Source organism: Nothoprocta perdicaria, unplaced genomic scaffold (genome assembly GCF_003342845.1).
Source record: "Nothoprocta perdicaria isolate Ctin4 unplaced genomic scaffold, notPer1 scaffold_11, whole genome shotgun sequence".
Taxonomy (NCBI): Eukaryota; Metazoa; Chordata; class Aves; order Tinamiformes; family Tinamidae; genus Nothoprocta; species Nothoprocta perdicaria.
In genome coordinates this window covers 5145405-5159498 of record NW_020454205.1, presented here as the reverse complement: position 1 = coordinate 5159498, position 14094 = coordinate 5145405, and the positions used below count along the sequence as shown (strand labels likewise).

The 14094-nt window shown below is 41.7% G+C and overlaps 1 protein-coding gene across 1 annotated transcript in view; it reads right to left on the bottom strand.

The window, feature by feature from the left end:
• UNC80 (unc-80 homolog, NALCN channel complex subunit) overlaps positions 1-14094 on the bottom strand; it is a 107627-nt gene that overhangs the window by 69877 nt on the left and 23656 nt on the right. Inside the window, exons 11-21 of the mRNA XM_026047473.1 lie at positions 13114-13254; positions 12093-12361; positions 11100-11468; positions 10161-10307; positions 8105-8252; positions 6658-6806; positions 5442-5608; positions 4651-4752; positions 3197-3411; positions 2570-2676; positions 1277-1376 (exon numbers count right to left, since the gene is read on the bottom strand). Coding sequence (XP_025903258.1) covers positions 1277-1376; positions 2570-2676; positions 3197-3411; positions 4651-4752; positions 5442-5608; positions 6658-6806; positions 8105-8252; positions 10161-10307; positions 11100-11468; positions 12093-12361; positions 13114-13254 — 1914 coding nt within the window. The remainder of the gene's footprint in view (positions 1-1276; positions 1377-2569; positions 2677-3196; positions 3412-4650; positions 4753-5441; positions 5609-6657; positions 6807-8104; positions 8253-10160; positions 10308-11099; positions 11469-12092; positions 12362-13113; positions 13255-14094) is intronic.

Sequence of the window (14094 nt, the reverse complement as noted above, 5' to 3'; positions counted from 1 at the left end):
CAGCACAAAGTAGCAGATGAGGAACACAGCACACTGAGTTCCCACTGTGACAGTACCCACCTTCAGCCACAAAGAACAGGTTGCTGGTCTGGCATGTCTCTTAAGGAACAATCACATTCACTTGGAGTTGCTTTAAAACCATCACCAGTGTTTCTGCAGTGGTGAATGATGAGCAGTGAACACTGGCAAGATGTGCTCATACTCTGCTACTCTCACATGCCTGAACAATGACTTACGTGCATCACACTGCAGGCCTGGGACAGATGATGGTGAAATACATACATTGCAGTGCCACAGAATAAAAAACATAATGCCAGAGGAGGGAATAAACTGTAAAGCTGCATAAACCAAGGCAAAAATCTATTCCTTTAGTAGATTTAGGAGGTGCTTTTTTTGTTTGTTTTAAATGAACAGCAACAGAACTTGAAGACAAGGTTGTCTCCCTGGCAACAAGGATGAGAGCTCTGAGCTGAGGACATGAATGTATGAATGGCTGCATGACATTTGAAAACAGAATATATCATGACCTTGTATTATTTATAAAGGCACTTTTTAAACATCGCTGACTTTAAAAAAATGCACTGCAATTAAGTATACTTCTTTAGAAAGGAGAATTAGTTGTTATTGTTATGCTGTGTGCTAAGAAAAAGGGACAGCATCTGTAACGAATGGTATGCAGACACTAGACATGCAAACACAGAAGAAAAGAGATAATTATAACAAGGTTTGCGCAGGGTTTTCCATTTCATCAGTGCTGATCTTAGCTAAAACTGTCAAATGGTCACAAATTGAAAAAAAACAAAAAAATGATGGAACACCCATCATTATATTAGGCAATGAAAGATTTACACATCTAATTTTGAACTGAATCAGTGCTTTGAAGCAAACATTAATTTTTCAAATATGTTGATCAAATTCAATTTGATTCAAAAGGCCCAAATGTCATATTTGCTTAATTTATTTGGGTAGATATGATTTTTTGTTTTAAGACTTCTATTTTGCTAGCGTTTCTTCTAAACCAAAACAAAGGAGAGAAGGAAGGGAAAGAAAACAGTTACAAAGACTGAAAAGTTGGAGAAGGCTAGAATGGATACAAAAACTATGGAGAAAGCAGGAGAAAAGGGAAAGGGGCAAAATACAGAAAGAAAGATTAAAAAAAAAAAAAAAGAAAGATAAAAAGAAAGAAAAGGAGGAGACGAGAACCCTGATTTCTAACCATCTTTTTCTTCTGTGTGATGAAGCTTGGATGGGTGTCTTCGGCAGGTGCGCCATTTACCAAGACGCTTGAAGAAATTCTCCTCTTCGTCTCGACCGTTGTCCAGGCCACCTCCTGGCCCCCCTCCTTCGGAGAGTTTCACTGCACTGGTAAACTTCACCTGTGCAAAAACAGATGGCCAAGTCATGGTACTCCAGGCTACCACCACCTCCTGCTCGGCCTTGCCTAGACACACAGCATCTACAGGAGGCTTTGCACAAGTGCACAACACAAGTGGCTCTGCATGAGTGCAGACATGCTGAAGCTCTGTTTTCTAAGCTTTCTACTTAACAGATTGGTCTTTCACAAGAGGCTGGTAAAGACACAAAGAGGAAGGAGCATTATGATCTGCCATTAAACCCTAAATGCAGTAACAGGACCTACACTTCCCTCTCGGTGAACCAAAACAGATGGACAAGTACACCACAGCTTTAACCTAGACTTCTGCAGATTCCAGAAGAGTCTTCAGGAAGCTACTTACACGCTGGTCTCCAACACCATGTCCTTCATGCAGAGAATCAGCTCCAATGTTTCTCCTGATAGAACCATAATATCTTGGGACTGTGTTCCTTATTCATACGTCATTACCCTTTCAGGTAAGTGTCATCTTCCATCTCCCACATACCCAGACAACTGCATACAGTTCATCATTATACTGTCTGTGCTTCATTAAAGCTTCTCCTTTCTGTTTTTCTATTGTTATACAGTAAAGAAAACATTAGACCATATATTCAAAAACACTGAAGGATTCCATTGGTGGCCTGTCTCCAGACAATACCTCCCTTATTTTAAAGTAAGGGAAAAAGCTGCCACTTTCCACAAGAATGCTCTTTCTCACATGGCACTGGAGGAGACAACATGTACTTTGCCTGAGGCACGCAAACACACAGATATTTTGGGAAGGGCAGAATTTGAAAATCCTGCAATATGGAATGGCAAACCATGGAGCTCTGGAGAATCTTTGCACAGAAGAAAGGGAATAATGAAATAGTTAAAGAATGAATATACTCCACTACACAAAACATAGGCTCTTTGAATTTGCAGTGACTGGAATGCAGAGGAGATAGGAGTATAGAAAAAAACACAATGTTCTCGCTTGCAGGGAACAGCAGTGATACAGTGTTCCTTTTCTGGGAAGATGTCTTTCCTTACTGTCCTTACCCAGAGGTCTTTCAGTATCCAACACATATCTTGACTCTGGGAAGTGAATCTGTATCTAAAATTGAAGACTCCCTCTCTTTGCTAAGGACACAACAGTCCAATATCAAATTCCTATAGCAATCTGTTCCAAAGACTCTCTCTTAACACATTTACCTTTGAACTCTGCCTGATGAAAGATAGGCGGTCAACAGAGCTGATATCTAGGAGATCTTCCACACCATCAGCAAGGCCAGAGAGGGATGAACGCTTCAGCCAGTTCCCTGTTGCAGAATGAGCCACAAAGGACAATTCTGAAAATGCTTCCAGGCAAAATCTATCAGCAGTTCTAGCATATTTCTCTGAATTGGCCATGCTAGGATATGGGAAAATGGGAGGAAATGGGAAGGCAGCCTCTTCATTTTACGTGCATTAACTATCACGCAAGGCAGGATTTTGTAAAGGAAGTATTCTTCTTTATCTATTAAATGCTACCTGGAATATTTCTCTTCCACAGCAAGGAATAATGCCTGGGAGTTTGGGGTGCTAGCCTACCACTACAGAAACATGGATTCAGTATTCTGATTTGCCAGGGACCTTTCATTATCTTAGGCAAATTGCTTATGTTCCCCTCTGCCTCAGCTCCCCATCTGTAAAGTGGGATGAGTGACATTTTCCAGCTTCCCATTGGAGAATATATGGTACATTTGGACAGCAAGGAGTGAGATACATGTATCTTAAGACAAATATATTATCTGCGTTTCTCTCACATGCAGTATGTATATAGAATATGAAGAGACATACATTTACCTATAGGGAGTTTGAGTTTCTTTCGGAGGGAGATTCGTCGGGAACGGGAGCGGGAGCGCCTGTCGGTGGTTGTTCCAGAGTGAGCAGTGGTGCACTCGGACGTGTCCTGCTCGGATTGGCTGCTTGTGTCACTTGCTGCACTCTGCGACTTGAACATCTTTCGCCAGAAGTCCTTGCGTCCCAGAACAGCCCCTTGGATTTGCTCATCACTGGAAGAAAAGACGCAAAAAAGCATGAAAGTGGAAATGAGGCCTCTCTCTCCTAAGTCCCCTAACTGACCTCTGGGTTCTTTGAGGTTTTTTTTTTTTTTTTTAAACACATTTTGAATTCAAAAATTTGAAGAGCATGCTCTTCTCAGTGGGACATAAATAAGTCCAACCACATGCCTGATGTATTTCAAGGCACAAAATAACCATTCTTTCTACACAAGGAGCTTGCCCGCTGAGCAGGTCATTCCAATTTTTAGCTGCTGCAAGTGAAAAACAAGTCATCTTCTTTAGGTCAAAATGACCCATACTGGGCAAGCCTACGCTGCTGCCTCTCACAAGCATGCGTACTAAAGATCTTTTGGACTTCATGCTGGCCATTTAAGAACCTGTTGCAGTCCTAGCTCTCACTACTGTACTGGAATGAGAACAGTATATTTTGCTATAATCTTGAGATATTCCATGGTTGTGGCAAGGCTTAGCGCAGAACAGCTTGCTCTAACTCTGCAGAGCAGTAAAGAGTGTTCTTGCAATTTCAGCAACAGTGAGACTTTGCAAGCTCAGTTCAACAAGAGAACACATAATATAGAGTTCTGGGCCTCTGTGCAATGTCTTCCAACAGGGCAACTCAAAGCAATTTAGCAAGACATATGGGCATTTAAAGGCACGAAGTTGTTAAATGACTAGTCCAAACTTTGTTAGAAGACCAGTGACTATTTAGAAAATCTTCTTTAATTCCTCAGAATATTGATTAAATTTATTTCAGTACTAAATTGCAGAATTTGCAGAGATCGTTTCATTGATTAAGGGAACTGTTAAAGCAAGCAGTAGGCTAATTTTTGGGATGCAGCAAAAAATGAATACCCTTGCAACAGCTTGAAGTCAAAAATCAATGAAATCACTCCCCAAAAGTGCAGAGTATAGGGAACAGCTGTGATAAGATCTCTAAGAATTAACATCTTATTCATAGCAAAACTATTGCAGCCTTGCTTAAGAATCTCAAATGGTTCCCCACCAAAATCAAACAAGCTCCACCTGGCAGCACTAAAAACAGGCACCTGCTGGGTCTAAACCAGCAGCTCCTGAATGGATGATCTACGTAGCTGCAGATATCTGCACAGTTGCAAACCAAACTGTTGTTCTTTGATCCAAAGAGAAGAGTCCTTGTTGCCCTGCCCACTTGCACTAACACTGTGAAAGCTGCCAGAAATAATGTAGTCAAGTTATTCAATATTTACTTACTGTTCTGGAGTTTGCATTGGACGGCTTGAGATGTAACTACGACATTCATCAGGGGCAGCTGATGCCTGACCTTTGTCAATAATGATGCTTCCCACCTCGGATCTACACAGACAATGTAAATCATCAGCTACAGCAAATGGATGCTCCATCTTGTAATTATCACCTACCTACAGGACACTGAAACTGGCTCTACTGAATAACATAACAACCTCAGAGTTATATACCCTCTTTGTAGCATCTTATTTCCTTCAAATATGTTACTCATCAAATATGCACCAGTTCTCTGAAGTCAGTGCAAGTCTTAAATGAGTTTTTCAACTCTTTCTGACACTAACAAAATTTCCCTACATTGTAAAATGACAAGCCTCAAAAAGCATGAGAAATTTTCTTTGTGATAAAGCATGTCAGCTTTACATTTTTTGGGGCCTTGTTATGCACATCAGGATTCATCTGTCAGATAAACAACTCTAACCTCTCCTAGGATACAATGCACTTAAAAACTATGCTGCCAAGTGTTGCAGGACTGACACTTGGCTTCTTATTTCTCTTACCTTCTTCCTCCCAGTGTTTCCACTGTGTTGTTCTCTGATGTCTCCTGTGTACAAGGGTTAAATTTTTTTGATGCAAATTTAAGACTGCCTCAATTCATTCAATTTTAAGGGAGACTGCTGCCAAGCTACACCCTCAGACTTCCTAGATTTGAGTTCAGCGGATGTCATCATAGAGCCTCATAGAGCCTCATAGAGCCATAGGCAAGTCTGTCATTTGCTTTTTCCTTCCCAAACACCAACCTTTTGCTCCCAGATGGTTTCGGCTCTTGCTCGGTTTCTTCTGTTTTCTTCCCTGGTATTAACTTTTCAGCACTGTCCAAGAGGGCGCTGAGTGCTACTCTCCGAAAGACATTCCCATGAGCCTCCTTGATAAACTGCACCAGCTGTCGGATATCGCAGTACAAGCCCTGGTTAATGAGAGCGAAAGAGAAGACAGCCTGCAGTTTGTGAAGAAGCAATGAGAAAAAAAAGCAAAATGAAGGCAGAAAAAAAGAATCAGAGTATAAGAAATTGCATGTTTTGTTTCAAAATCTGTAGGTGTTTGGGGATTTTTTTCTTAATTATTTTAGTGCTCTACATTATGGGAAGAGAAATGACTCACTCATTCCCCAAACTACTCCTACATTCAAGTTTATTTTTAGTTCCAAACGTTCACCCACATCACGATGTGCCAAGGTCATCACTATGTCTAGGGGCAAGTGGATGAAGAAAAGACTTTTAGAAGGCCTAACTTCTGATCCACAAACTCCCTTAAAAATGATGGATTATTCTGAAAATTTCCAAATAGAAATTTTGCAGCCAACACTCAGTAAAAAAAGAACAGATAATTCTATCTGTATACTGATTAAGACTCTTCTTCAGTAAGACATCAAACACAACTGATTTCAAAGCTGCACACAGCCAGGGGCCAGTTGCACCTTACTCTGTTCTACATGCTTAGGACACGAACACAGGCCTCAGTCCTGGGAGGTTCTACCAAGTTGCTGTTAGGAAGCTCAAACAGTCCACCACTGGTGAGCCATATCCTCTACTGGTTCAAGGATCTGGCCCACTAAAGGCACATGATGTGGGGATTCTAATAGGAACTAGGAAATAAACTGGCTTTATCTTCTCTGAAAGTTCATTTATGCTGTCTGTGATCTTTTCATTAGTCTCTTATTCCAGCCAAATCCTACTAATCCACTGGGAAATGGTCAAGTTGAGGGGAAAAAACACCGAAGTGACTGCTTGAACACAGAAGAAACTATGACTCAGAGGATGCAAGTTTACTTTGGCTCCGTCAGCTCTCACACAGGAAGAATAAGAGGCATAAGGAAGGATAAGCATGGCATTTTTCTCATGTTTCAGCCATGACTGCATAGCTTGCTATGCCCATGGGACATGTCTAGACTCTAAAACCTTACTGGGGACACTCAAGTGAAAAGGTAACTTTGCAAGCACAAGGTCAAGTGCTTACCAGGTTTTCTGGGCTGTGCAGTTCATGTGTTGTGGAAGCACAGCGAGTGATCAACGATTTGAACATGGCGCTGACAATTATACCTTCTACATTCTGGGCTGTTGACTTGTTGTCCACTGTGGTAAAGTTATTCCCAAATCCAGCTTTGTCTGTAAAATTCAAACACAAGCAAGCTCCTTTTGTGAAAAGCAATTTAAAACAGATGTCTTAAAGACACATGTAAAGGTATTCAGATACACTGGATAAAAGCAGGTATATACTCATACATATAGATAAATGCAGATTTATATCCATAGATAACACAGCTGAATGGAAGGGTATCATAAATGAGAAGGATGGATCTTCCCAGAAATGATTCTTGTATGAAAATGGACTGAAAAGATCAGGGTCAGTTCAGCTTTCCTTTATCCTTACCTCTCATCTCGAGATGTACAAAATAACACACTACATTTGAACAATATCTCCAGCTTTCATGTTTACTGTTTCTAAAGAACAAAGGTTGCCTGACTAAACTGAAAAGTGGCAAACTTCATGCCCATGAAAGGAAAATCTTCTGAATTTGAAAAATGCTGTTCTCCAAACGTACCCAAAGAGGTCAAGCTCTGAGAATGATTTGAAGAACAACAAAAAAAAAATTACACATTTGCACAGATAACAAGAGCAACCCTGGTTTTATTAGCTGAGAAGAAAGACTTTCAAAAGCATGGGCTGCCAGGCTTCAAAACATAAGCCAATCAATAATTGATGAATACTAGGCAAAACTTTCTAGGGGCATTCTCTTCACAAAAGCCTGCTACATAGTTCCTCTTTAGGTTCTCTTTGAAACACTGGGATCAGAAATAGACTAAAAGACCAGTTAGACTTTCAGACTTTAGAGCAGGTATTCCAGTATTGCAAACAACCACTACTAACTGTTGCTGTACGTAGTGATCAAACATATATACTTGGTCCTTCTAATAGCATCTGTAATCATTTTCCTAACAGGAAAAAAAGAAGAAAATATACTCCTATATACACACTGAGACTCATACTGCAGAGGCATGTGCTTCAGTGTGCTCATTCCCTGTTTTATAGAATCTGTTCTTGCTCTGCCTCATATGCAGCACTGCAGAGGGTTTTAATGCTCAATTATATCTCCACTCAGAATAAACCCTCAATTTTACAGGCAATTCCAGCTGGCACCGGGTCATGTCATGAAGCAGAAAAGTTCATGCCTGAAGCACAGACAAGGGAAAATATTCTCTTTGTGAAGCCACAAACAGCAGGTAGGCTGAATCAAAAGAGGCCCTCAATTTTAGCTCTATTAGGTAGTGCAGATATCTAGGCCAGATCACTGAGTAGTCAAATCGGAGGGTTTCCAGCTCCTTTGCTGGAATTATGCTGAACTATCTAGCTGAAAATTTGATGGCTGCAATCTGATGATAGAAATACAGATTACTATACTTACTGTCAGTGACTGGTTCCATGCAGAATCCCAGTAGGGCATGCAGGAAATCCACCACATTATTGAGAGAATCCCTGTTCACATAATCTCTCATGGTCTGCCGGAACTGCATCTTATCCAGTTTGTACAGCTTTGTGAGGCAATTCTGAGCCTGCAATGACATTCATCAAATCAAACTGCATGAAGTACATATTCAAGTTTTGTTAACAGAAGTAGAATATCTTGTGGTCCTGTTTTTTTGCTCTTGCTTTGACAGTTCTCCACTGTGCTCTCTAAAGTAACCTCACCTAGTCAGAAGGTTCAGGTCCTGTAACAGGACTTATATCTGAAGCAAACAAGAAATTCAGCACAAGGAAGCACCACACCAGAGTGGGTGCCAGTGCTTGGAGGTGGTGGTATGCTAAAGTCTCTCCCAGTCAGGTCTCATTGCCTTTCCTTCCCATCTTTTACCTAGAGGAGTAAAATCTCACTGAACATAAAGGAAATAGGAACACAGCACATGATTCATGATTTACTGCCCTGGTGAAACAGGTTCTCAGCCTCAGGTCGCTCATAGCTATACAGCCTATAGCTCAGACCTCATCCATTTCTTGAACCTGCTCCCAGTGATCAATTTACACTACGCAAACTAAGTTTTCATTTAAAAGCTACAAATTGTCTACTTCTTAGTGCAAAGTACCCATCCCAAAGGAACCCCATCAGAAGTCTGACATATCAGCTCTGTGGGGATCATGTTCTCTTCCTACTACCTACAAAAGGGTGCTCAGCTTTTCAGGGAACTCAGACATGCAATAGTGCATGCAGACAACACAAATGGTACAAGCAAAGCAGTCTGCACAGACAAACACACAGAAAAAAAGCAGCAGACCTAAAACTGTAGTAAAACCTTGTTGCATAAAGACCTCAATTCAATGAGTCCTTATAAAACCCTTGGCTTCAAGAGGCCTGTTTATGTTTAATGTTATGCATAGGCCTTGATGTTTGTTAGCGCCAACACAGTGCGACTAAATGTCACACTGATGAACCAGTGCTCTGCATAGAACCTTTCTGCTGTTATTATTGGGACTCCTAGCCCAGACTGTCCCATTGTGTCCAGAACTGACTTTACTGCAGTCTCCTCATTATCAAAAAGTGTAGCTAACAGAAAAATGCTGCATGATATAGAGACAGTGGATCCACTTCTTAGCAAGCTTGCTTAGAGCCCAGAACCAAATTATAGCGCCATTGGCATGGCTCAGACTCACCAAAGAGAAATACCTGGCTCCCACCCTCACCATAGATGAACACAGGGAAAATTCTCATTATAGACATCAGGAATGCTCACTGCTGCAAGTACAGAAAGTGAGGAAGAAGCACGTGCTAGAGACAACTTTGACAGTGCTCTGGACTAATCTCAGGGGGATTCTCAAGACCTATACTCAAACTACTTCTGGACGAGTCAGAAGTCTGGACTACGGCCTGGGAACTTCTACTGTTATAATCTGGGCAGAATCAAATGTCAGGAATCAAATGCAACCAAGCTCACTGCCCTTCCCTAAAGCACAAGTCTTCTACCTCCTTTTGCCTAGTGAACATGCCTGCACACACAGTGAACTCCAACTATCAGGAGCTGATGGAGCAGCCCAGCAGCAGTTGGTCATAATCAGCCTAAGGTGAACACAGCTACACCTTGGACTTATGATTTCTGATATGCAACTCAAAATAGCCATTTCTCTTCTAAACAGTCTACTGGGGTGCTGTCGATGTCAGAATGACTTACACTACCCCACAGAGGAGCTAGGCTCCCATGCATTTGTCTCTTTCCAGCTACGCCATCCGCTGGTGTACTCAGAAGCAACCTGGGCCTCAGGCATACGCTGGGCAAGCCCAAGAGCCTGGAAGGTAAGAAGATAGCTGAAAATCTGCTTCGGCTGGGCTGCACCACAGTCTGTGAGCTGGGACAAACAGCAACAGATCTACTGCTAGTATACAGGAAACTACAGAGGGTGCAGACAGCGATCTCAGGCAGCTGATGTCAGAAATACAAGGAGAACACTTTAATGAGCTTTAATTTTCTTACATTCTCCCGGAATACCTGGTGTCTCAGGCGATCTCCAGAGAGCCCTCGGTGTCCTTCTCCACAACCATAGGCACAACCCAGAGATTTGACAATTTTGATCAGCATTGTAAGTGCCAGTCTATGGGTGCTAACCGATGTGCCTTCGTCCTATGAATCAGACAAGAAAACATTGTGTGAAACCCCTGGCACAGCCACTGACACTCGTTAGTATTTTACTCTATACAAATGGTTTCCTATTTCTTGCCTCAGACACTTCATTACTGAGCTATTACTCTCGAAATACCTACTGCACCAGATCTTCCCTTTCAACTCCCCTCAAAAAGTCATGCTATAAATGGGAAGTTTCCTATAATCTCCTGTTAATAATATTCATAGCTTACTTTAAAAAAACAATAAATATATAGAAGGAAAAGAAATTCTGCTTTAAAAAGAGGGAGTTGGCTTGTTTGGGCAGAAAATAAATCTTCATAAAATGTCTAAGGCATCGTGCTACTATGAATTGCAACTTTAGGGGTCAGCAGGAGTCTGTCTTGGCCAAGTCTCAACAATACTGAAAAATTCATGATTTACAGTCGACAAAATAAAACAACTGTACTTGAACACTAGAATCTATTTTTACTTAAAAGATTTACACAATAAACCTATACACAATACATCTTTGTGACTGAGGATTTCAGGCATTTGACAGAGTAATGAAAATGTCCGTGTCTACAAACTCTGCTTATGGCTGCTGCTTTGTTACAGCAGTCACAGTGCCTGAATTTCCAGTTCTGTTCCTTCTGATGAATCCCTGTGAGCAGCAGAGAAAAATGAATCTCTCATTTTGATGCAAATTAAAAGAAAATAAAAACAGAAGGACAGTTGCATATGCAGACACATTCCTTTTAGAGACCTTTAAGTATCCCCCAGGAACCTTATAAAGAGAGAAGCAAGACAAACCTTTTCTTGATTTTTGTCATTCTTCACATACGGCCCTCCTCCTCCACCACCACCTCCATCACTTCCACCTCCTCCTCCACCACTTCCACCACCTCCTTCTTCTCCTCCTCCATCTCCAGCTCCGCTGACTGAGGGAGCCCCAAATCCACAGGCCGAACCTCCAGAAGCAGCCCCTTTGAGCTGGAAGGATCCTTCACTTGGTCGTTTTTCAGGGACTTCATTTTCTTTATTCTCACTTTTCCTCCGGACTTTCTCTACACACGGCACCACCCCAAGCTGAAGCAAGCACTCAACAATGTTCAATGCCACATCGCAGATGCGGGAGCTGATATCATGGTTCAGAACCAAATAAACAGCCTTCAGGACCACCTGGCAGATTCAAACATCATATGCCAAAGTCAGACTTATTTTCTTCCTATTTAATGCCTGCAAATTCCAGTCACAGACCAGAAGCTCATTATAGCAGGCATTATACAAACTCAGAATGAAGTCACAACCCTCAACCCCAAAAGCCTACAATCCAAGTGTAAGAGAGGAGACCACAGGCTGGGCAGAATCAGGCAGACAGGGAAACCATGAGATCTGTGAGCCTAAGAACACTGCTTCAGTGCACCAGGAGCTGTCAATTCATTAGGGGAAATGCAGCAAAGGTGAGTTTTAAGGTGCTGTTAGAACAAAGGTGGTGTTCAGTTTTATGCTATTTTACAGGGAACTTGGTGCATGCCCCAGGAGCACAACCGTTAAATAATAGCATTTGGAAGACTTGATGTGTGCATTCCACATGCACATGCACTCCTTGCGAGGAGTATTTGGAGTTGCACTATCTCAGAAGAGACTTTTACAATATGCACATATTTATCTGACTGACCTTTATGCACTGCTGAGAGAAGTCATATAAAGAGGTAGAGGAAAAGCCCGTCAAAACCCTGATCCCAGTAGTACAGCTATATTGACAGAAGAGGGACCTGGTTTTTCTCACTTCTTGCCAATTACCGAGAGATCCAGCATGCCGTTCTTGTGGACAAAATTGTTGGTTCCATCAATGTGATCTGTATCCTCCAAGCAACTGTAATTGATGCAGGAGTCTGTCAGGCTCCGGGGCAGGTTGGCACATGCCAGCGGCTCATGGGGCATCTCAGGGATGGGCACCTGGTTGCAAAGTTTCCTCATGTGCTCACTGAAGAAATCGGCATATCCCACATTGAATGAGGCCAGGGTAGTGTTGAAGGTGGCCACAGTGATGGTAGAGATCTGGGACCGCACTACAGGGAGGAAAATGGCTATCTGTGAATTTCCTTCTCCATACTTATCAAATGAGACTGTTCTTATTTACTATAGGTGAGAAGCTCAAAATGCAGTTTGCAATGCAAAAAGGACAGGTTCCTAATTCCTGCTGTGAGTAAAGGAACAAAAGCCCCATTTCTTTCTTTAAAATATTATTAGTGGTCACCAGTAAGAGTCAACCACTCCAAGGTTGCTCTAACAGTTCAGTTTCATAGCAGTTTAAGTTGATCAGAGCCACCTATCCAGTTAGGAAGATCAGGCTGCTCAATCTGCTTAACTCTAGTCCTACCAATACGGTGGTTAGCTTTTGGCTTGCTCAGCAACCTGCACTGCTCCAATAGCTGGTCTCATAGCAGCCGTGCCACTGCAAAGAAAAGGGAAGGCTTATACTTTACTGAAGGCTATATAAAGTTTTCTTATGAACCCAATAACATAATCTTCAACCACTCACTATTTACAAAAGAAATGTTCCAAGGTCAATACCTGGAACTATGCTACAAATTGGTCAGTGATCAGTCCAAGAAGTAACTGCTGCAGATTATTTGATGGCAAGCAAGACTTTTTAATGACAACCAGTGATATCTGCATGGTGAAGATAAAGAAAACATAGAACTAGGAAATTTTGTTCCTAAACTAGCATGTTTGATAATTACCCAGTGGTAGCTATTCCTTGCTTTGCTGTGTTGGTTTTGAAAATGCTACCCTCACCTTTTTTCTACGTTAAACTCACCTTCTTTGACAGTGTTCTCTCCATGGCTGTTTGAGTGGTCTGGCAGGTCAGTAACCAGGGTGTGGTGAGAGTGGGAATGCCTTGCACTGAGGCTCTCCATCTCCGTTGCTGTGTCAGAGCTCCCCCGTCTGGTAAACTTGCCTAGAGTAAAGTCAAGGAATAGATAGCTCAAATATTTGAGAGGTGCTTGGAGGCAAGAGACAGTACCTGATGTTAGAAACTGAAGGATTTGGGACAAAATCCAGGCCTGTATTAAATAGATCCAAACAGACCCTAATACTGTGGCACACAACAACTGACTATACAAACTCGCCATAAGGCTCTTCACTTCAACACACACTGATTTACCTGAAACAGACCCATTTTCACTATCATTTGCCAGCAGCTAGTGAAAAATGAGACCACTCAGTGCTGAAAGACCTCCCACTTCGAGGTGAAGTATAGCAATAGATATACTGAAGAGAACTGGTATAGTGTGATGAGGGCTGCTGAAGCAAAGGATGTTCTCCAGGAATAAGGAATATAAGTCACATATTAGAGGACCTTGCTCTAAGAGGCAAGGGGAAAGAGGGAAATTGCCTGTGCACTAGGAAGGATATATTGACCACCAGATCTGAATTATCTGACTTCGCTCAGAAGGAAACAACTGAAAGTTAGGCCAGGACAAGAAGATGGAGCCCTTGAGACCAAAATTTAACAAACTTCTTGGGCTATTCCTTTCTATAAAGCAGAATTTTGGAAACTGAGCTTACTATTCTTGAACAAGTTTGCAAATGTCTATATATCAGCTATTAAAAAAATGCATGCAAAAGTTTAAGAATTCACTTGAATAACCTAATTGTCAAGTGTCCCAAAGAGGGACATGTCTTCACAATGAAGAAGTTGGAAGAGGAATGAGATCTAAACAAGTAGACAGGAGAAGGCTCCACAATAGCATTAGAAAAACACTTTGCTACTGACCATATTGAGGATGGGGTAAGC